The 22,247-nt window shown below is 44.5% G+C and overlaps 1 protein-coding gene across 1 annotated transcript; it reads left to right on the top strand.

Annotated features, from left to right (window-relative positions):
• Window positions 1–15: 15 nt before the first annotated feature.
• zdhhc8a (zinc finger DHHC-type palmitoyltransferase 8a) lies at window positions 16–19,704 on the top strand. Its single transcript, XM_042081020.1, has 10 exons — window positions 16–274; window positions 13,195–13,316; window positions 13,732–13,889; window positions 15,407–15,579; window positions 16,214–16,316; window positions 16,442–16,533; window positions 16,666–16,795; window positions 17,073–17,181; window positions 17,485–17,603; window positions 17,825–19,704. The coding sequence occupies exons 1-10, from the start codon at window positions 171–173 to the stop codon at window positions 18,944–18,946; spliced, it is 2,232 nt and encodes a 743-aa protein (XP_041936954.1). The 5' UTR covers window positions 16–170; the 3' UTR covers window positions 18,947–19,704.
• Window positions 19,705–22,247: the final 2,543 nt, after the last annotated feature.

Raw genomic sequence — 22,247 nt, 5'->3', positions numbered from 1 at the left:
CAATGACAGGCTCTCCGGAATAGCCTACACTTGTCGTAAAAGAGAGTAAATTCGATTTATTTGGATATGCGGACACTTGGAAACATATGGCGGAGTCGGAGGGTATGTAATAGCACTCACTAACACGATGTCTTTGCTGGGATAAAGGATGAAGTAATGGTCACTTCAGAATGCCGGCTTGCGCTGGAGAGAGATGTAAACCCAGCGCCTACATACCTGTGGCCACCGCCGCCTGTCTCCTGGTGGGATCCTCAACTTTATTTTTTGTGTTCACGTAAGTTTTGCAGTTTATTTGTTCTGGAAATACTACCTGATGCTGGATATGCTACCCCCACCCCACATGCTCACATCTGTATGGTCTTTAGCCTACTGTCAGATCACAGTAACCATGTCAGCGGACTCTATCTTTCTGATTGCTTACAGAAGCGTAAACGAACAACATCCCTCTCAAAATAGAGTTTACGTAAATGTTTTGATTTTGAAATGTTCTATTGAACAGGTGAACATGTTGAACACGCTGAATGTAACGTAGACGTTTTTATAACGGTTGAACTATTTAGAACTAAAGTAACTGAAAATGTAAAATCCCTCACATATGGATAAAGATAACAATAGTTTTTTCAGCATTAAAAGTAATCCCGCGTCTGCGCCACATTACGCCCACTGTGCTGGAACAGGCTCTTAGTGTATCAGCTATTCCCAAATATTCACTTCTACTCTGCAATGGAGGTTTAACACAACTGGGACATGATCAGGATGAGGCTCGGGATTGGCGCTCCTGACACGTCCAGCTGTCTCCAGTGAGTGGGGGCTTTTGTGCACCAAACGAGGTGCTTCCTTCTTCTCAGTAGTTCAGGCCTTTAATAAAAAGAAATGTCAAAAGCAGAGGGTGCACCAGAATTCACCCAGTAAATGTGATACAATTGAATTGGAAGTGACTGAATGGGTTAGTTAGTATTCATTTGAGCAAACATGTTTAATTATCTTAGAAATGTAAATGGTTATTCATAGCTAATCATAACAATTTAATTAAATGCCACTGAAATTGAATTGTAAGGGGTACACACAAAATTATGTAGCTTTGTTTAGGGGTGGGGGGGATCGGCTCTGTGTGCGAGCTACAGACTACAGCTGCAGCTGTGCTCTTAACCCAGTGACCCCTGACCCCCGTGGCCGCGGACTGTCCCAGTTTCCCCTCCTCTGTCCGTACATTGCGCCCATGCAGCCCCGCGTAGGTCCCATTCAGCAGATGGGTGGCTGCTGGGGATTAGGATTTTTTTTCTAGTGCCTTCTGATTCCCCCATCTGGAATGAAGAAGGGGGCTGTCAGTCTTAGAAACTTCCCTGGGGAGGAATAACCGCTGTCATTGGGTGGCTTGGGACCCCTAGGAAGCCTGAGGTCTGTGGCGCTGCTTGTGCTGTTGAGGGTTGAGTCTGCACCCTCCGCATCTGGCTTACTGTAAAAGGAATAGATGTTGAGCCCACCCTTAATCCTCGAATGAATGAATTTGTTAATGGTAATCTTAATGCTCACACTGGTTAAGGGGAGGTTGTACTCATGGTGGGTGTAAAAGTATAGATACACCAACTATCCCTGGAAAACGAGTCCGATGTTAGTCTCTTCTCTCTCTCTCTCTCTGTTAAAATCTATAGATGATCAATTTGTTGATTTACAGTTTAAAGGCACACAGCACACTCACCACCAGAGGAGGTGGTCTCATAAAAAGTATTTTTCCCTTACAAGATACTTGCATGGAGTGTGCAGAATTTCTCTTTTGATTGATTTTCAGTTCACTTTACTGTTCATCCAAGGTCATTAGGATGTTATTAAGATATGTAACATTCTGTCTAATTACAAAATCATGTGGCCCATTTTGAATGAAACTCGTTTCGTTTTATTCCTTTTGAAAAAGCTTCTGACTCAAAGCTGCTCTGTAGAGGATGGAAGTCTGAACCCCCCACAGGGACTTAATTGGATTGAGGAGTATTTCAGTGATCATCTCCGTGTGTATTTAGCTGTGGTGAGGGGTCGACTTATGATGTGTTTGATGGATCATATCTCTCTGAGCGTGCAGGAATGCCTGTCTTTGCCAGCCTGAACGTCACCAGCTCAGAGTTGTCCTTGTTTGAGTGAAATGATGTGAAGTGAAATGCTGTTTCCATGGTTTGGCTGTGCCAGTCAAGAATTCGGAGGCTTCTCCTGCTGAGAGTGGACTGATTTGGGAAAGTATGTTACCACATTATCATGGTAATACATATTTGCAAAGAACAATAATTAAAACAAAACTTAAACACCTAAATGATTATGTTGTAAATGGACATGTGTACAATATACCGGTAGTTTACAGTACATTCCTGCATTCCTAGGCTTCTGCCTTTTACCTCAAAACATTGGTCTTGGGTGACTCCATGATCACAAAGACATGTCGAAGGTGTCGACTAATGAGGTCATAGCCTCATAGAAGATGCTGCTCAACTCAGATGTACTGTAGGCAATCTTACAGCTCTTCTATAGACCCTATAGGAATCTTACAGCTCTTCTATAGACCCTATAGGAATCTTGTATAAACAAATGGACCTTATACTCAAGGTGTTCAACCCTGTGGCAACTGCAATGTTGTGTCTCGCTTGCTTTATCAGACTAAGTTGTGTCCAAGTTCTCCTCAGAGATTTACAGGAGCGAGATGGGATTCCGTTTGATAAGAGCATTCCATGTGAAGTACCTGGTGCTTTTTAACTTTAGAGTTAATAGAACAGCTTGATTATCCCGAAAAGTTACATACCTGTAGGCTGTTTTGTGTGGATTACTTTGAAGAAAGTACACTGTCGGCAGCATGGTGTGGAATGCCAAACTATTTTCTCCAACCACACTTAACAAGTGTGATGTGATAATACACCCTCTGGAGGCATCAAGGATGATCCCTGCTTCAGTTACGCTAGAGTGAAGCAGAGATCTGTCAAAACTAACCCATGCTAAATTCAAGTGCTCCTTACTTTAGATTGAAGTCCTTGTTTTAGGTTTAAGGGCTCTTTACTTTTCCACTGAACCCTACACAGTTTCTATGGTCCCAGTGACTGCAAAGAAGACACCTTTAATGTTGCCCTTCAACCCCCAAATAGTTTGGATTTTGAGTCGTGTAACCTTTGGAAAAAGTCTTTTGTTGTTCCAGGGAAGTTGTAGGTCATACCTATTTCAGTCCTCTCCGCCCTGTGATAAGTATAACTAACTTGACACCATAATATCACTGGGGCTCAGCAGCATTATTAATGCAGGAAACAGTGTAAAGAAGTAGACTGAGGCTGCACTCCGAACAGGATTAGACTGATATGTAGGCCATGTGGATGGGCTGGGACCTGGAATAGTGGGGAATCTGGACAGCCAAGCAGAAAGATCATTATTAACAGACTGGGCTGTGGTGTGAATCCCATACAATGTTCAAAGGTCTGGCTTCAGTGTATGAGCTTACATCTCTATATGGCTTTATGCTAAAACTCAACTTGAATGAGAGGATAAATGCAACACCCTACAGGACACTTAGTGAAAATATTCTAAAATTCAAGTAATTTGTTAATGTATGAATGCTTACGGTTTTTCATATAGATTGCAGATATAGCTTAGGCCATTTCCTCCTCACACCATCAATTTATGCTCCCTTAAAATTGCAATGTTACTCAGCTGGAGAGAACGATTCTCCTGAGAACACAGAACATGAAAATGTTCCAGAATTCTTCCCCCCAACGTTCACCCTAGTTTAATTATTATTCCACATATTCGATTAATGCAGCACACAGTGGGCAGTAAGCTGTTGGGAGCTGTCTTGGTGTGGCTAACAGTGTGCCGTTTGCCTTTGGAGTGGTTAATTGTGGAGGTCCTCTTGGATATGGGCGGGGATGTGCTAGCGAAGCAGTCTGTCAGAGGATAATTATTACCCCAGTTAGTCTAAACATACCAGCTCCTATTGTTTTCTCACGTCTGCAGTAATTGCCCTTAGGGGTGTACATCCGTCTAACAGAGCCCAATCAAAGGAGTACAGAGATCGGATTCTAAGGCAGGTTATCTACAGATGGAAATGTTTAAGTAAGCCTCAGAACTGATCTACGATATATTTACAAAACAGGAAGCCTGATAGGGCAATGCTATTGTACATCTCAGCAATGGCAAAAGCACAGCCAATGACAATGTGTTCCTTTTCAATTTACCTACTCATGTGGTCATTAAAACCTATTTTCTGTAGGGTAGTTAGGCACTCTCCCTTAGCTGGTGTGGTCAGAAGTGACCACTCAGTTCATATCTGCATGCCAAAGAAACGTTTGGCTCTTTATGCAGCCATACTGTTTCAGGGGGAGTTAATATACTACCACAATATAAGTCAGTGCTCATAATGTGCTGGACAGTTTCTTGACCCGTAGCCTACAACCAGAAATTTAAAACTTGAAAACTAATTGGAAATTACAGATTTTTTAGTGTCTAATGATTAAGTACCCATGCTGTGTCATTGTTCTCCTTCTTGTTATAAACCATCGACAATGTAGTGACATAATTACCTCTAGTGTCAGTGACATTCAATTACGTTTCATTGAATTACATTTCATCAGTAACAATCCTCACAGATTTGACTTCAAAGGAAGACCAATGAACAAAGCAGCTATAGCTAACAGTGGAACTACAAGATATTATGTCTCCTGACTGCTCTGTGTTGAACGGGAGTGTCTTATTCTGGCTCATAGCTGTTCTGTTCATGCCTCTAATAATACTATTTCATTCCCAGCATGCTGTTTGACAAGTACAGGGGACTAGATTCATTTCAGTTTGTGTTGTTTTATAACATATTGTTTTTGTTATTCATTACACAGTATTTGTTGAAAATAACAGAACTTGCATTGAATACAACACAATTTGCATTGTTTTTTAAACACATCTCTGTGTCCAGACAGTTTGTGTTGTTTCCAACGCATTTGTTTTAAGAGTGTTCTTTTTGTGATCTCTGTGTCCAGACAGTTTGTGTTGTTTCCAACGCATTCGTTTTAAGAGTGTTCTTTTTGTGATCTTAATGAATATAGCAAGGTTGCAAGAGTAGCTGGACTGCTGGTAATCTATCCCATAGATCAAGGGTATGACAACTAAGTGCAATCTCAGAGGAAAGTAGGTCTAGGGCAGTACCTCTGAGGTAGTTGGTAGCAGTAAGATCTTACAACAAATATTGGGCAGTTTATATGCTTGAGTAAAATTCATCCTCAAGTATTGCATTGCTATATCATTCATATGACAGAACAATTATGGCACTAGCCTGTAAGCACCATCGAATATTTGTGTGAAATAAGGAATCCTCATCAAACCAAATGTGCGTTGGTGGTTTGTTTGCAGGTGGTTTGCTTGCAGTTAATTTAAGATGCCTACTTACTCATAATTGCTCATTAATTAGATGATACTCACAAAAGATACACTTTTTCGATGAGTCTGCCATACAATCTCACACAAGAACTAATTGAATTCTCTCCACCTTCCCTATTTCTGTCAGAGGACCATACAGTAAAACATTATTTGCTGTATTATTGCTATATTATTAATATATTACACAAATTTTCCTCTGGATACATAAAGTATCAATCAATCAATCAATCAATCAATCAGTCTGTGATGACATTCTAATAGTTTATTTCTACACATCTTACTGAATCACTTACAGACGTTGTCAGGGATGCGATAGGGCTCTCAGTGTCCTCGGCCACTGGCCCAGTCCAGTCTACAGATTGGAGGGCAGCTTACCCTGCCGGAAGATTTAATACGCTCTCGCACCACTGTGTTTCATCAGCAAGCCGCGACTTGTCTGGGCGGCCCGGCCGGCGATGTAATGAACTCGCATTACTGTCCAGATGGTCAGAAATCAATGTTGGTCAGGTTCTGTAGAAGTGTAATCCCCTTTTGGTAAGAAATCGGGTTCTTAAAGGGAAAGAGTGTCGTAGTTGTCCACTAAGCTCCTGCCAAGCGTCCCTCTCTGCAGCGTTGGCCTGTAATGAGAAGATGCCGAGGCCATCCACCTGTTCTACTTTCAGTTCCACTGTTTTTCTTTATTTTTTTAAAAAAAAATGTCTAATCATGTTTACTGTTGCTTTTAAGCTGACTTTAAGGAATAATGTCATAAGTTTATGGTCTGACTCATTTCAACTGTTGTATTGTTTCTTAACTGGATGGTGTGGCTCCCCATTAAGAGGTTAAGAGAACTGGACGCGCTTAATAACATCCTTCCACAGCCTACAATAAGTATTATGAATGAAACAGCATATTTATGGATTATAAATCAGTAGATCATTGAGGTATATGGATGACAAATCTGGCATTGCCATTACTGTACATAACTACCAGACCAGTAGTTTGCATCAGTACAGTACTCTAGCAACACACAGAGCTTTTGCTCCCTTGCAAATCTTCAAAAAGTGGACTGATTGAGCAACACATTGTAGCATTAGGTCTTTGGAGCGTGAATGTTAGAATTTCAAACATGTAAGTAGAGAATACAATCTTCGTTTACTTTGTTGGCCTGCAGTATTGGATGATATGACTAGTGTACTAAATGAGGGTTAACGTATTGTCCGCCGGTCAATATTGGAAAATAAGTCCCGACAGTGTGAACAGGGACCCGATGCGGAGTGGAGCCCAACAATGAAAAAGGTCATAGAATTCAGTGGCTGTGACAATGAATCTGGTGATCAAAGTTAATCTTTTTTATATCCCTCACAACAGGATGATGACTGTACAATTGAGAACAATCTCCCTACTAAAAACAACCTTGGATGACACAACAGAGCTCAGGGTATTGCAGTGTGCCATGCATGTACTGTTTAATTAAGCCCACAGAATGATGCCATTCTGTTATGGGATCAATGATTACTGTTCACCTTTACTGTCATTGATGCCTTTGTGTTTCAATTGACTAGTTTTTGGCTTTTGACATGCTTGAGTTTTTGGCATTTGCCCTTTAAATGAAATTAGCCTGTGCCTGCTTGAGTTTGTGTGCAACTGAAGATCTGCAAAGACGCACAAAGAAACTATAGCAGTCACATAAATACGGTGAGGACTTAAGGTCCATAAAGCAGGGACTGCTAGTGAACAGTGTAAAGGTAAAGTAGAGCTAGCGCACCAGATTTTGTGCATGTGTGCAGCCTCAGCTGTAGAGAATGAGCAGCCAAAACGCCAATGGTCAGCGGCCAAACACTGTGACATCTTCCCAGTCAGAGACTTGGATAATCAGCTCTAACATTTCTGGCTCCAGTGCGCTAATTGAGTCATAGAGGTCATCCAGCACTGGCATATTCTGTGCTGACATACACAGACTGGCCAATATCAGGTATACATGCAATCTGCCGGGGTCTTGTTTAAAAGCGATATAGTTTACATCACATATACTGTAATTACAACAGGCCCTAGCGGATACATTAGTCCACTTTGGCTAATTAAAATGGTAGAAAAGGAAAAGGTGCAGGATTTTTGTATGTTTTGTCTTACTTCTACATTGCGCGCTGACAGTCTTTAGGGTAGTATCAGCATCAGTACCATAGACAATATAAATAAAGAATCAGCGTTAGTATGGGGTTCTTCAGCACTCTCTTCAGGCATTCATGACATGTGGGGAATTTTTGATGAATGGTCTTTGATCAGTGAAGATCTTTTCCTCACATTTCAAGATCATCACATTCTGTTGAGGCTTTTGCATTGTGAATGACTGGATGCATTTCGAACAGTGTTTCTAGTACAGAGAGAGACAATCAAAAATGGTTCTCAATAACTGTCAAAATTTGAACCGTTTCATAAAACGATTGGAACAAAGAGTGTAACGAGCTGTGGAGCTGCTTGCTGGTCTCCCTAGTGTGGTGTGTTGTGGGTCTGGTGCGTGCAGTGCTGCAGAGGTTTCCCTCGTCGCCAGCTGCAGCCATCGGTGCAGTTGGAGTGTTTTATCGCCCATCCAGCCTCCCAACTCAACCCCCCCCTGCTCCACCCCCACCCCCCTTTGAAGGACCCCTCCCTTCTTCACACTCACACACATCAACCAGCCCATATAAAACACACACACACACACGCACACATGCACCTCTCACTATCTGATGCCTGATTTCAGATATGTGCAATCAGACGTCTCCTGTACCTCTGCTGCAGTATGTTATGGTGCAATGTGTGTTGTGTTGTGGTGTGGTGTGATATTTGTTGTGTTGTGGTGTGATGTGTGTTGTGGTGTGATGTGTGTTGTTGTGTGATTTGTGGTGTGGTGTGGTGGGGTGTGTGTTGTGGTGTGATGTGTGTTGTGGTGTGGTGTGGTGTGTGTGGTGTGATGTGTGTTGTGTGTTGTGTTGTGTTGTGATGAGATGTGTGTTGTGTTGTGGTGTGATGTGTGATGTGTGTTGTGGTGTGTGTTGTGGTGTGATGTGTGTTGTGGTGTGATGTGTGTTGTGGTGTGATGGTGTTGTGGTGTGATGTGATTTGTGTGGTGGGGTGTGTGTTGTGGTGTGTTGTGGTGTGTTGTGGTGTGATGTGTGTTGTGTGATGGTGTGATGTCTGTTGTGTTGTGGTGTGGTGTGGTGTGTGTTGTGTGTTGTGTTGTGTTGTGTTGTGTTGTGATGAGATGTGTGTTGTGTTGTGGTGGGGTGTGTGTTGTGGTGTGATGTGTGTTGTGGTGTGGTGTGTGTTGTGGTGTGATGTGTGTTGTGTTGTGTTGTGTTGTGATGAGATGTGATGTGTGTTGTGGTGTGATGTGTGTTGTGGTGTGATGTGTGTTGTGGTGTGGTGTGTGTTGTGGTGTGGTGTGTGTTGTGGTGTGATGTGTGTTGTGGTGTGATGTGTGTTGTGTTGTGTTGTGTTGTGTTGTGGTGTGATGTGTGTTGTGGTGTGGTGTGGTGTGGTGTGGTGTGGTGTGATGTGTGGTGTGGTGTGATGTGTGTTGTGGTGTGGTGTGGTGTGGTGTGGTGTGGTGTGTTGGTGTGGTGTGATGTGATGTGATGTGATGTGTGTTGTGGTGTGATGTGTGTTGAGTTGTGTTGTGTTGTGGTGTGGTGTGATGGTGTGGTGTGATTTGTGGTGTGGTGTGGTGTGATGTGTGTTGTGGTGTGGTGTGGTGTGGTGTGGTGTGGTGTGGTGTGGTGTGTTGGTGTGGTGTGATGTGTGTTGTGGTGTGGTGTGGTGTGTTGGTGTGATGTGATGTGTGTTGTGTGGTGTGTTGTGTTGGTGTGATGTGTGTTGAGTTGTGGTGTGGTGTGATGGTGTGATGTGTGTTGTGTTGTGGTGTGTTGTGATGATGTGGTGTGATGTGTGTTGTGTGATGTGTTGGTGTGGTGTGATGTGTGTTGTGGTGTGATGTGGTGTGATGTGATGTGATGTGATGTGTGCTGTGGTGTGGTGTGTTGTGTTGTGTTGGTGTGGTGTGATGTGTGTTGTGGTGTGATGTGTGTTGAGTTGTGGTGTGGTGTGATGGTGTGGTGCGATGTGTATTGTGTGGTGTGGTGTGGTGTGATGGTGTGGTGTGGTGTGGTTTGTGTTGAGTTGTGGTGTGGTGTGATGGTGTGGTGTTATGTGTGTTGTGTGTTGTGGTGTGGTGTGGTGTGATGGTGTGGTGCGATGTGTGTTGTGTGGTGTAGTGTGGTGTGATGTGTGTGGTGTGTTGTGGTGTGGTGTGTGTTGAGTTGTGGTGTGGTGTGATGGTGTGGTGTGGTGGTGTGGTGTGATGTGTGTTGTGTGTTGTGTGTTGTGGTGTGGTGTGGTGTGATGTGTGTTGTGGTGTGGTGTGGTGTGATGGTGTGATGGTGTGGTGTGGTGTGATGTGTGTTGTGGTATGGTGTGGTGTGATGTGGTGTGGTGTGGTGTGGTGTGATGGTGTGGTGTGATGTGTGTTGTGGTGTGATGTGGTGTGATGTGTGTTGTGTGTTGTGTGTTGTGGTGTGGTGTGGTTTGATGGTGTGATGGTGTGGTGTGGTGTGATGGTGTGATGGTGGGGTGTGATGTGTGTTGTGATGTGATGTGATGTGATGAAGGAGGCTGCACTGGTTTGAACGTGTTTTATGTGGCTTCTGCTTCTGCTCTCTACCCTCTCCCCTGTCCGCTCCTCTCTCTCTCTCTCTCTCTCTCTCTCTCTCTCTCTCTCTCTCTCTCTCTCTCTCTCTCTCTCTCTCACTCACTCTCTCTCTGTCTTTCATTCTCTCTCTCTCTCTCACTCTCTCTCTCTCTCTCTCTCTCTCTCTCTCTCTCTCTCTCTCGCGCTCTCTCCGCTCCGTTCTGCCGTGCTGATGAGAAGCAGCCTCTGTGGGCCTGTAATCCACGCTCCGTAATCTGAGGATTAAGGAGGTGCAGCTGGCACGGAGTGGGGCGTCCCGATATGAGGACTGAGCCCACAACCCCCCCATCCCCCCCCCCCCCCCCGACCCTCTTTCCCTCCTGGCACACCAGAGTCACACTGAGACCCTTCCTCTTATGTGGCCCCCAACACACACACACACGCACACACACACACATATACACACACATACACACACACACATGCCCACATACGCACGCTCACACACACACACATACACACACACACACATGCTCACACACACACACACACACACACACACACACACACACACACACACACAAACACACATATACCACCACGGCCCCAGAACCCACATCCCAAGCCTGTCCCAGTCAAGATTCCACATGTTATCCCAGATCCTCAAATCCTAAAGCCCGAATGAGAAATTTCCTAGACATGATCTGTGTGCCCTGGGGAGCACGCCTCTCCCTACTCCCTCCATCTAAGATAACACAGTTTGCCTGTATGTTTGAGGGATGTGATTACTTATGAATAATCAGTAATATATTGGGTTTATCTGGGCTCCAGCTCTGTGTTAGTTGGTTCCATGGTGCTGTCGTGAGAGGAGAGATGGTTGTTCAGGGCTCTGAGCTACCCTTGCAATTACTTGCGCTCTCAGTTCTATTATGTATGTGTAATAATGCTTCCATTTGATCAGACAATGTGGGAATAATCTACCCTGGCATCCCCTCTGGACCTGTGCTGAAAACGAGATTACCTCCCCATTTTAATCTCGCTCCAAGGATATAAAAATCCCCTCTCTAAATCAAACATTTCCATGTCGGCCACATTGGGCTCATTTGTCATCTTTAGAGAGCAGACAAGATCATTACGTTCCTCCGCATGAGATGAGCTTTGTTATGTTGTTCATCAATTAACAGCAGCGCTGATGTTGTGTGGAACTGAGAGTTATTTTTGTAGTTTGCAAAATGAAATCTGTATTGCATCAGTGTATGATGTGTCCTCAGAAGAGTATACTGGTAACCATGGAGATGCAGGCTGCCCACAGATGCATTCCGTTTCATCATTTTTTTTTTCTACCCAGGCTTGTGGATGAAGAGACACCTTTGAAGGCCTCTGTAAAGTTTCAGAGCTTACTCTCGACTTTGGCTGTAAATTATGAATGTGGAGCTTAGACATTCCTTCTTTGTTGCTCATCAGACGAAAGGGGGGGATTTTTCGATGGGAGGAGTCCAAAAAATAGAAGCAGTCCAAATGAAATCAATCAGGTTCAGAGATGGTTTTGCCTGTATGCATGAGGTCCAATGGGAACCATGAGATCTGGGAGGTCTGTTATTGCTTGTGGATGACAGCAGTTTGTGTGGAAAACATGACCGTTGAACAACCCCGCTCACGGGGGTGCAGTTAGCTGTCATGGTTTCTCCTCTCCTGATAAGCCCTGTCTGAAAGAGCTGGCCCTGTGGCCCATTTGGTGGCAAATGGTGTCGACACCTTCAAGGTCATGGGTTTAATGCTTATCCAGTGTTCACTTGCAATGAAAAAGTATATCCCTCAGCAATAAAACAAGAGAAAAGTTTACTTTATTTGCTTTGAAGTTTGTATATATTTTATTGATCATTTCAATATAGAATGTGTATTCATTGCACAGGAATATTTAGTACTGTGGTGTATTAGTTCTACTCTTCTGTGATAGCAGTTATCGTTTTAAGTGATGGAAGGTGGTTTGCACAGATGGAGTGGTTCTAATCCACTTCTTGTCTTGCACCAGAGGATGACCATTTAACCCAAGGGTAATGGAACAGTGTTTATGTTAGGGGTGGATTGGTGGATCAACAATATTCCAGGGTTTTGTGGATTTGAGGGGGAGACATGGATTGATGATCAAAGCTTTTTTTTCCAGAGGAGAGGGATTTGTAGAAACGTCTAAATGTAAACAAAACATATATTTGCATGTCCATCCATATATCATGGATTTGTGGGAGATTATAGATTATTATTGTTCGCAGGTTGAGATCGCAGTGTTTTCAGACCTCTGGGTTAAAAAGTGTGGCCCATTTGCATGCAAGCAACTGTTGTGGGTCAGGTTATTCTACCTCATAAAAAATATGGAAACCTATTTGTGATAGTAGTCACGTACTGTAAACGAGAGCAGATGTAATTTTTTACACTCTTATTTCAGGGTGTGTGTGTGTGTGTGTGTGTGTGTGTGGGTGGGTGAGGGGGAGGTGCACCACAATTTATTCCAACATATGCAGCCCATACACTCACAGGGACTGAGGGTGGGGGCAAGCTTCTTGGGATATTGACCCACTCCATCGTTCAGACACTTTCATGTCGGTGAACTGTAATTCATTCACTGGGTCAAGAAGTTTCTTCTGAGTGATTTGTAACAGACAGCACTTCTTTAAATCACTCACTGCCACATTGGCAAAACATCAATAGTGACAGTAGGCATTACTGTCTAAGTACTGTCTAAAAATGAATATGAATTATTTGTTTATTATTTTATCCATTTAAACTAACACAATGCAGTTATTTTACCTGAAAATAAAGGCTTCTAAATAACCTAAACTAAGCTAACTAAATCTGATGCTAGACATGAAGTCTGTGACTCTGACATTACCAATGCAGTCCTGGAACACCTGATTTTTCACTATGTAGCCACTATGTTGATCGGGTAGTATCATGACCCATTTAGTCGTTTTTTGACGAACTAGCGTTAAATGGTGTTGAATATTGATGCCAAAGGGCATAAACATAAACTCATCCATGGTGTTGTTTTAAGGGGACCAATTAGAGTGCCGTGCTGTGGCTAAGTAGAGCATGCAGAAAGAACAGTCTGCTGTGCTTAGTGCTGCATCCAGTTGATTGACTGCTCTCTGTTGCTGACACAGGGGCCCTTGGTTGGCGGAGCGGATCTGCCTGGCAGCGCCAATATGCACTGGTGTCGTGTTCTTTTTCGTGTTGGCCAACTTCAGCATGGCAACGTTCATGGACCCTGGTGTACTGCCAAGAGGTGAGGCAACGTTTGCATAATCTCTACCACCAACTGCTGTAGCCTTAAAAAATGTATTACTGAAAAAGTTGAAAGAATGAAACAGTGAAGATTGTGCGAACATTTCGTCCTTTCCAAAGGACTGACAGTAATGTATTCTGACAGGCACAGACTTTCATACCAGATGCCAAATAAGTCTGAGCTAGCCCCAATGTTTATGTGCTTTAAATGGATGTTGTTTAACACTTTCACTCATTAGAAGAACTCACAATGTTGACCCCATGAATGTTGACAGTTGACCCTAATCCTAAAAGAGGGCACGGGTGGGTGGGGGTCAGGGGGGGGGGGGGGGGTGCTGACCCCAAGTATGGGTGCTTTCATCCCCAGTGCTTATTTTTAAGAGGATGTTTAGCTGAGTTTGGTGGTGTGATTTCAGCCAATGAGGATGAGGATAAGGACGACGACTTCCGGGCGCCCCTGTACAAGAACGTGGAGGTGCGTGGCGTGCAGGTGCGCATGAAGTGGTGCACTTCCTGTCACTTCTACAGACCGCCGCGCTGTTCACACTGCAGTGTGTGCGACCACTGCGTAGAGGTTAGTGTGTGCGTGCGTGTGTGTGTGTGTGTGTGTGTGTTCACATGAAGTGGTGTAAATCCTTACACTTGTCATCCCGCTGCCCCCACTGCTGTGTGTGCAGCCACGTTTGGTGGTGTGTGTGTGTGTGTGTATGTGTATGTGTGTGTATTTGAAGTAAAAGTCGCAGCTTGTGTGTGTGTGTGTGTGTGTGTGAATTAGTAATGATTTGTCCAGAGGTCTTTATGTTGTATTGTGAATGATATTGTAATGAGAAAGTGTATGTGTCGTAATGATATCGTAATGAGAGTGTATGTGTATGTGTGTGAGAGTGTATGACTGTGTGACAGACAAAATTTGTGCACAGACGCTGGTGGGCATGTGTGTAAATGATGTCTATTATGTCTATGAAAATAACATAGCATTTGTGTACATGCTTTTGTGTGTTTGTGTATGTGTGTGTGCGCCTGTGTGACATCGGTTCAGCCTCTGTGCGTGCAGTCAGAATGTTAGCATGTGGATAACACTTCTGAGGATGAAGGATAAAGGACAAAGAGGGAGAGAAAGAGGGAGAGAGAAGTAGAGGCAGAGAGAGAAAGAGAGAGAGAGAGAGAGAGAGAGAGAGAGAGGGAGAGAGAAGTAGAGGCAGAGAGAGAAAGAGAGAGAGAGAAGTAGAGGCAGAGAGAGAAAGAGAGAGAGAGAGGGAGAGAGAAGTAGAGGCAGAGAGAGAAAGAGAGAGAGAGAGAGGGAGAGAGAAGTAGAGGCAGAGAGAGAAAGAGAGAGAGAGAGGGAGAGAGAAGTAGAGGCAGAGAGAGAAAGAGAGAGAGAAAAGAGAAAGATAGAGAAAAGAGGTAAATAGAGAGAGAAAAAAGAAAGAAGAGGTAAATAGAGAGAACGAAGAGAGATAAAGAGAGAGAAACGAAAGATAGATAGACAGGGAGAGATGGCATTAATCAGGTCAATCCTCTTTTCTCTGTTCCTGTTCCCTTTTCTGAAGATGTGACATCCGTGTCATGAAGTCCAGGCTTTCCCACTACCACATAACCCATTAAGCTTTATGGGGAATTTCATCCAATCAGCATTTACTCAAAAAAAACTATATGTGTCATCCTAAGTATGGATTCATAATCATAAAAGCATCCCATGTTCTCTCTTTAGCCCAAACAGCACTTTGCTTCTCTGCATATCAGGGCTGAACGATTTATTGAACATATCTATTTGCGACTTTTCTGACAGATATTGCAATTGCCATTTGATTCAAAATATATTTTTTGAAGGTCAAGTTTAGCTCAATATACTATGCATTTAAAATTACTCTGAAATATTCTTTCTTGGGCTAGGCCAGCACTACTTCTGCTTGGCTGTTTTGCTGTACATTCATTGTACTGCTGCCTATGGTGCTGCACAGTTAATTGCAGTCTTCGCAATTTGCTCATTTCATTAGTTCAAATTGCAATTTTAATTAAAAATGGATTCATCTTTCAGCTCTACTGGATAATATGCTCATGTATTTATTATATGTTCATATTGCTCTGCAGGATTTTGACCACCACTGTCCATGGGTCAACAACTGCATTGGGAAAAGGAACTACCGCTACTTCTTCCTCTTCCTGCTGACCCTTAGTGTCCACATGTTGGACGTTTTCGGCTTTGGGCTTCTGTATGTGTTGGAACATCTGGAGGACCTGTGGGCTCTGGAAGCTTCCGTCACGTATCCTTGACAACCACACTGACTCCTCCACCAGATTACTGTGTCAATTTAAACAATGTAATCCATTATGTAGCCTGCCTAATTCAGTAATAAAATCTATACGATCTAATCCAGACAATATTAATACCATTTTAACTTCACTAATGCACTCTTTTAAACTCCCTTGTAAGAGGAAGACAGGCAAGGCATCTCTCTGCCAGAAGGGCTGAATATGGGTTGTCTAGTTCAAGGTTTCATCCCAGTAGCCAAAACACATCACGATCAATAACATGTTGTTAACACTGCTCCTGATCACGCCAGCTGATGTCTCTGGGGGAAAATCAGACATCACAGCCGACACTTGTAGAGCCACCCCACTGTGTGTGATATATTGGCTGCATTATGCTTGTCATGCTTGTCTGGTAATTGGTAGAATAAAATGCTACATGCTAGTGTTGGTTTACAGATTTAGAAGTACTACAGTAAAATAAGTACTTTTATTTGTGCTGCCATGCAAAATTATTATTTGTTGGTAACCAACCCTTCATCTTCTTTTTTTTTGTTGCAATTTGTGCCAAGTTTTTGGATGATTTGTTTTGTCAATAATATTATAATTGTGATATCCAATGTAAGGACCCTTCACTGTATACTTTAGTGTGGTTGTTATGAGCATCTCGGGGCTGTTCTTTCTGCCAGTCCTGGGGCTGGCCTGCTTCCACCTGGTCCTGGTAGCCAGAGGGCGGACGACAAACGAGCAGGTGAGACTACCACTGTTCAGGTCACTCTCTCACAGAGCAGGGGACACACTCTGCTGCACCGTAGCGGTGAAGTCCTGACACAGACACAGATGTTAACTCGTTAGCATGCCTCTGTCTCTCTGCAGGTGACGGGGAAATTCCAGGAAGGAGTGAACCCTTTCACCAAAGGTTGCTTTGGCAATGTGGAATCTGTTCTATGTAGTCCCCTGAGCCCAAGGTGAATAGAGCTGCAGAAACAGTTGGTATTCCACTCTCCTGTGTTTGAAATCGTGCACTTTATAGTGAGTGGGAAATATTTTCTTGACATTTCAGTCATGTTCGAATCAGAATTCTTTTGATTTGTCCATAGGTACATCGTGAAGCGGAGAAAGAAGACTCCTATTAGAATCCAGCCACCTTTCAAGAGGCCAGAAAGTGACAGAGAAACTCCTGTTAAAATTAGGGACAATGGAATCCAAACTAATATCCTTCCAAATAAGGTATCCTTCTATGCTTATTATAAATTGTATTATTTTTTTATTATTGTCTTTCCCATAAAAAATTGGCAAAGACAATAACTTAATGTTATGTATAATGTAATGTACTGGTAATGCCAAAAAATGATGGACGAATCCTCATAGGCCACAGATGTCCTTTCACATGTCTGCTACAAGATAACTCTGCCTTTCCTACGTCCCTTCTGCTCATGTCAGAGAAGGAACACGTTCCTACGGTTCATTTGACATGTTGTGATCTCTCCTTCCTCGCGCGCTGCAGGCTGTCGAAGGAGTGGATGTGCCAGATAGCAAGCGGCTCAACACCCCTCCTCCCCTGCCACCCAAACCTGACCCTGTCCTCCTGAGGAACCACTTGGCTGCCTTGGAAGGTAAGTGGACAGAAGGGACCACGCAGAAGATGACTACAGTATTTGTAACAGCTATGTTCATACTGTATGTGTGCTACGCAATTTATTTAGCATACTTAGCATACGCTGTACAGCGAATAGCTGCATGCATTTATATATTATTGCAAAATATAGATATGAATTGTGTATAAACATATCTACAGTATATGTGTGTATATGTATGCCTTGTATGTATTCATTTGCAGCGTACATTCTCAATTAATGTGTGACGTTGGGTCATTGACTCTTTGTTTTTGTTGTGTTGTTGTGTTGTTTTGTTTTCAGAGAGCCTCTTGCATAGCAGGTCCTCCTTCCCCTCCGCCCAGCCCACAGGGACACTGCGTCCCTCCCTGAACCACCTCTCCAAGCTCGGCCCCCTCTCCTCCAGGGAAGAAGTCCGGCAGGTTAGAGTTGTCTTGTAACTCAGTGAATCTAAAGGAATGTAACTACATCACCACATGCTTTAAGTTTGAGTTATTTATTTTTCACATACATTTACACAACAGTACAATATGTAGTGAAATGCTTAGTCCTCTGATTTAAAGTTATTATCATTTCCTGAATGTTTTGGGCAGATTTGACTTTCTGTTTATCTGCCCCAACCCCCCCCCACCCCATCTCTTAGACTATGGAGTCAATGACGCAGACTGGCGTGCGGCCTCAGGACTTCTCTTCTGACCCCAGCTTGGGCTTCCCGTCCAGCACGCTGCCCCTGAACTCCCTCACCCTCAACTCACGCTCGCTCAGCCTCAAGCATGCCCACCGCTACCGCGACCGGCCCTCGCTCTCCTCGCAGACCTCCGAGGGTCTGACCTCCTTGGGCCCCGCGTCGTCCGCCTCGCAGAGCCTTCGCCTCTCCCCGAGCGCGCTGACCAGCCGCGGCAGCAGCCTCTCCTACGACAGCCTGCTGGGCACCCCTGGGGAGATCAACGGCTCCCAACGAGGGCTTCCCCTGCTGGGCTTCCAGGTGCCCTACCTCCCCCTGGACTCTGGGGGCCTGGGCCTGTCCCGGGCGTCTGAGATCCAGCGCCACTCGCCGCACACGCGCAGCCCCGTCTTCATGGGCGTGAGCCGCCAGTCGCCACAGCCACGCGAGCCCTCGCCCGTGCGCTACGACAACCTGTCCAAGGCCATCATGGCGTCCATTCAGGAGCGACGCGAGCTGGAGGAGCGGGAGAGGCTCATGCAGCTGCCCCACGCCGGCCCCACCAGCCCCGCAACCGCGCCGGGCTACGTCACCCCCGACACCGGGGTGTACGACACGCCGAGCCGCCGCAGCCTTCCGCTGGAGGGCCTCCGAGGCCCACCGTCACGCGGTCCGACTCCGCCGGCATACGGCTCGCGGGAGTTCCTGATGAGCAGCGCGGCGTACGGCTACGGCAGCCGCATGGGCCTGTCCAGCTCGTCCACGTCGTCGCTGTCCCGTGCGGCGGCGGCGCCGCGCATCTCCTGCTCCTCTACGTCCTCGCTTTCGCGCACGCCCCGCAACTCCTGCTCGTCCACCTCGTCCCTCTCGCGGGCGCCCCGGACCTCTGGATCGCCGCTCCAGTCGCACCCTCAGGGCAGTGGGGGCGACCGCTCACTCTCCCCGGCATACCCCTCACTGGAACGGCAACTCCAGCAGTCGCCCTCCGCCCTGCTCTGCTCCCCGACCTCCTACACCACCCCCCGAGGCCTCGCCTTCATCTCTGACACTGAAGCCCCAGACCAGCCCCCCTCAGATGGACTACAGCGCTTTGAGAGTTGACTTTGACATCTAATATGCACTTCCATCTATTTTCTTGACCTGAACCCTCTTATTTTCATCTACAAAATGGACTTAAATATGCATCAGAACTGGAGATTCAGAACTGGACAATATGGAGATTCTGGGCCTACCCTGGGAAATAAATGGTTATGGTATTTGGAGTGGGCACTTTAAAGATTTAGAGGTCTAAAATGGTCAAACCTCTACACGGGATACCCTAACATACTTAATTCTACTGAGTAGTTAATTTGGTATCCTTCTCCATCTTCACAAAGCACAAACATTTATTGACACTATAAACAGATATAATATAAGATCACATGAATATAATTTTAATTCTAATTTGAATTCTGCCTCTATAATTCTACCCCCTACAATTCTACTGTAGTTATACAGTAGGTGAACCACTCATACAAAGCAGTTGTAAGATCTGATCCCCTTCAATTCTAGATAGAATTGCAGACTTTTTGCAGAAATATTCTAGAACCTGATATTTCACCCTCAGAGGGAAAACAAAAAGCATAAACCTCTCTTCCCAATTCTTATTTTGATGGACAAGACCTGACATTATTGTTCTTCTGAAAAGACTGCTTACTGAGATTATGTAGCATACTGTTGCCACTTTGGGCATAAACGGCTGCCTGTATGTGGTTTGGGACTGATTATCAAAAGCTAAAGGGAGCAGTTAATTTTTAAGCATTTGTGTTTATGTTTGTGTTGTACATTTTTTAATTATTTGATTGTGTCCAGTGTTTTCATCTGCCCTGTTTGTACTTTGTAATAGAATTAGTGAATAAACTACACATTTCTGTACATTTTACTTTTTATTTCTAGCATCTGTCTGAGCAATTTACAGATGACTGCAGTCTTTTATCATACTGATCGCTTTAGCTCTTGAAGATACAAATAACTTTCTGCCGCCACATATTCAGCTGCAGTGTTTTAATCTTGGTCTCAGACTCAGCCACCAGTCAACAACCCGGTGCATCACGGTCAAGGGGACAAGATGTTCTGAAGAAAAGACATCATTCCCCGTTGAGAATGAATCATGCCCCCTCTAGTGGACAGCAAATGACACAAATATGATTTATGTTTGAAACGATAAGGACACCTTGCTCAGTAAAATAGCATCCCAGAGACAAACGATGCAGGCCTCTCACATTATTTACAACGCGCTACCTGTCTACTACTTACTTTTCTAGCTCTGATCAATATCCTCTTGCAGGTCTACATGCAGAGATGAACAGAACAACTTGACCCGACATAACTTTATTAGAGTGGTCGTCGAGGCAATTATGTCAAACTGTAATGATTACGGTAGTTGGAGGTAACTCCTAGATTCAACTGATTTAGCCTGTATGTACTTATACTTAGTTCAGCCGTATCTTAGTGCACTTGTGTAGGCCTATAATCATTCCTTTTTCGTCATAACGCAACGCGAGTAGGCCTACAGTATCCATCAGCAAATATCCTGTCATTCCTCGGGCCTCTTTCTTTCTCTGTTCTGTTCTGTTTAGCTGTGTGTCTAATGACACTTGCGTAGCACGGAGATGGTGACCTCACCGTGTGATTTCACTGAGGGGAAACGGTACGGATCACTGACGAGCCCTCACAATTATGACACGTTAGCCATCTGAGAGGAGTGATAACATCACTTACAATACCTTTGATCAAATATTAACGCCTGTGCGTGCGGTTGTTTTTTTCCCAACAGCGTCGTCCCAGAGGCTTTTATGGAGAGCTCTGTTTGATGTGCGGCGGATGAGCCGCGAAGCCTGGGGTGGAATAACAACGAAGACACGGCTGAGAGGGATGTTGTGTGTATGTTGTGTAGGGAAACATGAAACATGTTACGATCTCAGCCATGTAACCTATTTACTGTAATATGCTTAACTCCAGTCGATGTCCTTAAGTTTAAAAAAAGTCATACGAGGCTGTCTGTCTCATGCAGGCCTGTTTCGCTAAAGGAAGGCTAGAGGCTGGTCGTTTTTTTCCATTTGAGTCAAATACCCTGACAAAAATCTGGCCACAAAATTGATTCCAAACACCCATAAGCTTAGCTGCTCTTTCCCCCCTCCGGTGTCTAGATGAATCAAGAGGGCTGTTAAGGGGAACAAGTAAGTGCCTGAGTTGTGACTACCCCATCTCATTGCTCCATTCACATCCTGACCTTGATGTGTGTGTGTGTGTAGGTGTGTCTGCGCACGCACGGCTGCCTTTGTGTGTGTACATGTGTGTACATGTGAGCTGCAGAGGGTAGTCTGCTCAGGGCGAAGTAGAGCTGAAATTTTGGATAGAGTGTGTGGAGAGCACATGCTCAGCATCTGTCATGTTCCATCATTACTCATTGTAATGATAAGCCTTCAAACCAACTAACTTTTATGTATGTTTCAAAAGGCACGTGTACACGCACACACTGACTCCAAACACACACACGGACACACACACACACACACACACACACACACACACTCACACACTATCACAAAGTTTACCCCAAATGTTTATCACTCATCAACCCAATTGGTTTGAGCGGAGATATGTTACCTCATCTTCACACAGAAAGCGTTTCCCATAGAGAGAGAGAGAGAGACTATGCTATCTCCAAACAGTGGTAAAGCTGTTCCTCATCTAGGGAGCGTTGTCATCCATAAATTATTAATCACAATTCAGAGAGAGTTGTATACATTTATTATTCATTAGAGAGAGTGAAGAAAAAACACAGTGCTAGCTCTTCTCCATGTTACAAGCAGTGGGCTTTTACTCCATGTGTGTGTGTGCGTGTGTGTCTGGAAGATAAGTGTGCTTGGCAGACTCGCCGGCTCTTCAGAGAGCCTCACCAATCAGCAAATGAGCAACAGCAGCCTCTCCGTAGCACATCTCTCGCGGGAGAACTCTCTCAGGTGTTCTTCTTCTCCGGGCTGTGTTCTCTCTCTCTCTCTCCAAACTAAACCAGTGTACCAATATTTACCCCACTTTCAAGATTCTCCCTCTGCGCTTGTGAATGGCCCACTCTCGCAAAAACGGTCCCGTCTGGAATCCGTTTAATGGAGTCTTTTAGAAGGTTCCATGCATGATTCTTTCCTTACGATGACCCGGGAATTGTTCTATTTCCAGGGTTCTACTCACTCCTTCACTTGGGGCAGCTAGAAAAGTTGACAACACAAAGAGTTGAACAAAGACCACCTCCCTACATTAGGGTGGTAGAGAGGGTCCTGAGAGAGGCTCGGCGGAGACTAACTGAAGAGTCTGCAAAGAGCAGTAGTGCCTCTGTCCTTTCCGCTTCCGCGCGAAACTGGAC

Source organism: Alosa sapidissima, chromosome 23 (genome assembly GCF_018492685.1).
Source record: "Alosa sapidissima isolate fAloSap1 chromosome 23, fAloSap1.pri, whole genome shotgun sequence".
Lineage (NCBI taxonomy): Eukaryota > Metazoa > Chordata > Actinopteri > Clupeiformes > Clupeidae > Alosa > Alosa sapidissima.
Note: the sequence above shows the minus strand (reverse complement) of the source record. Positions and strands in the feature narration are given on the sequence as shown.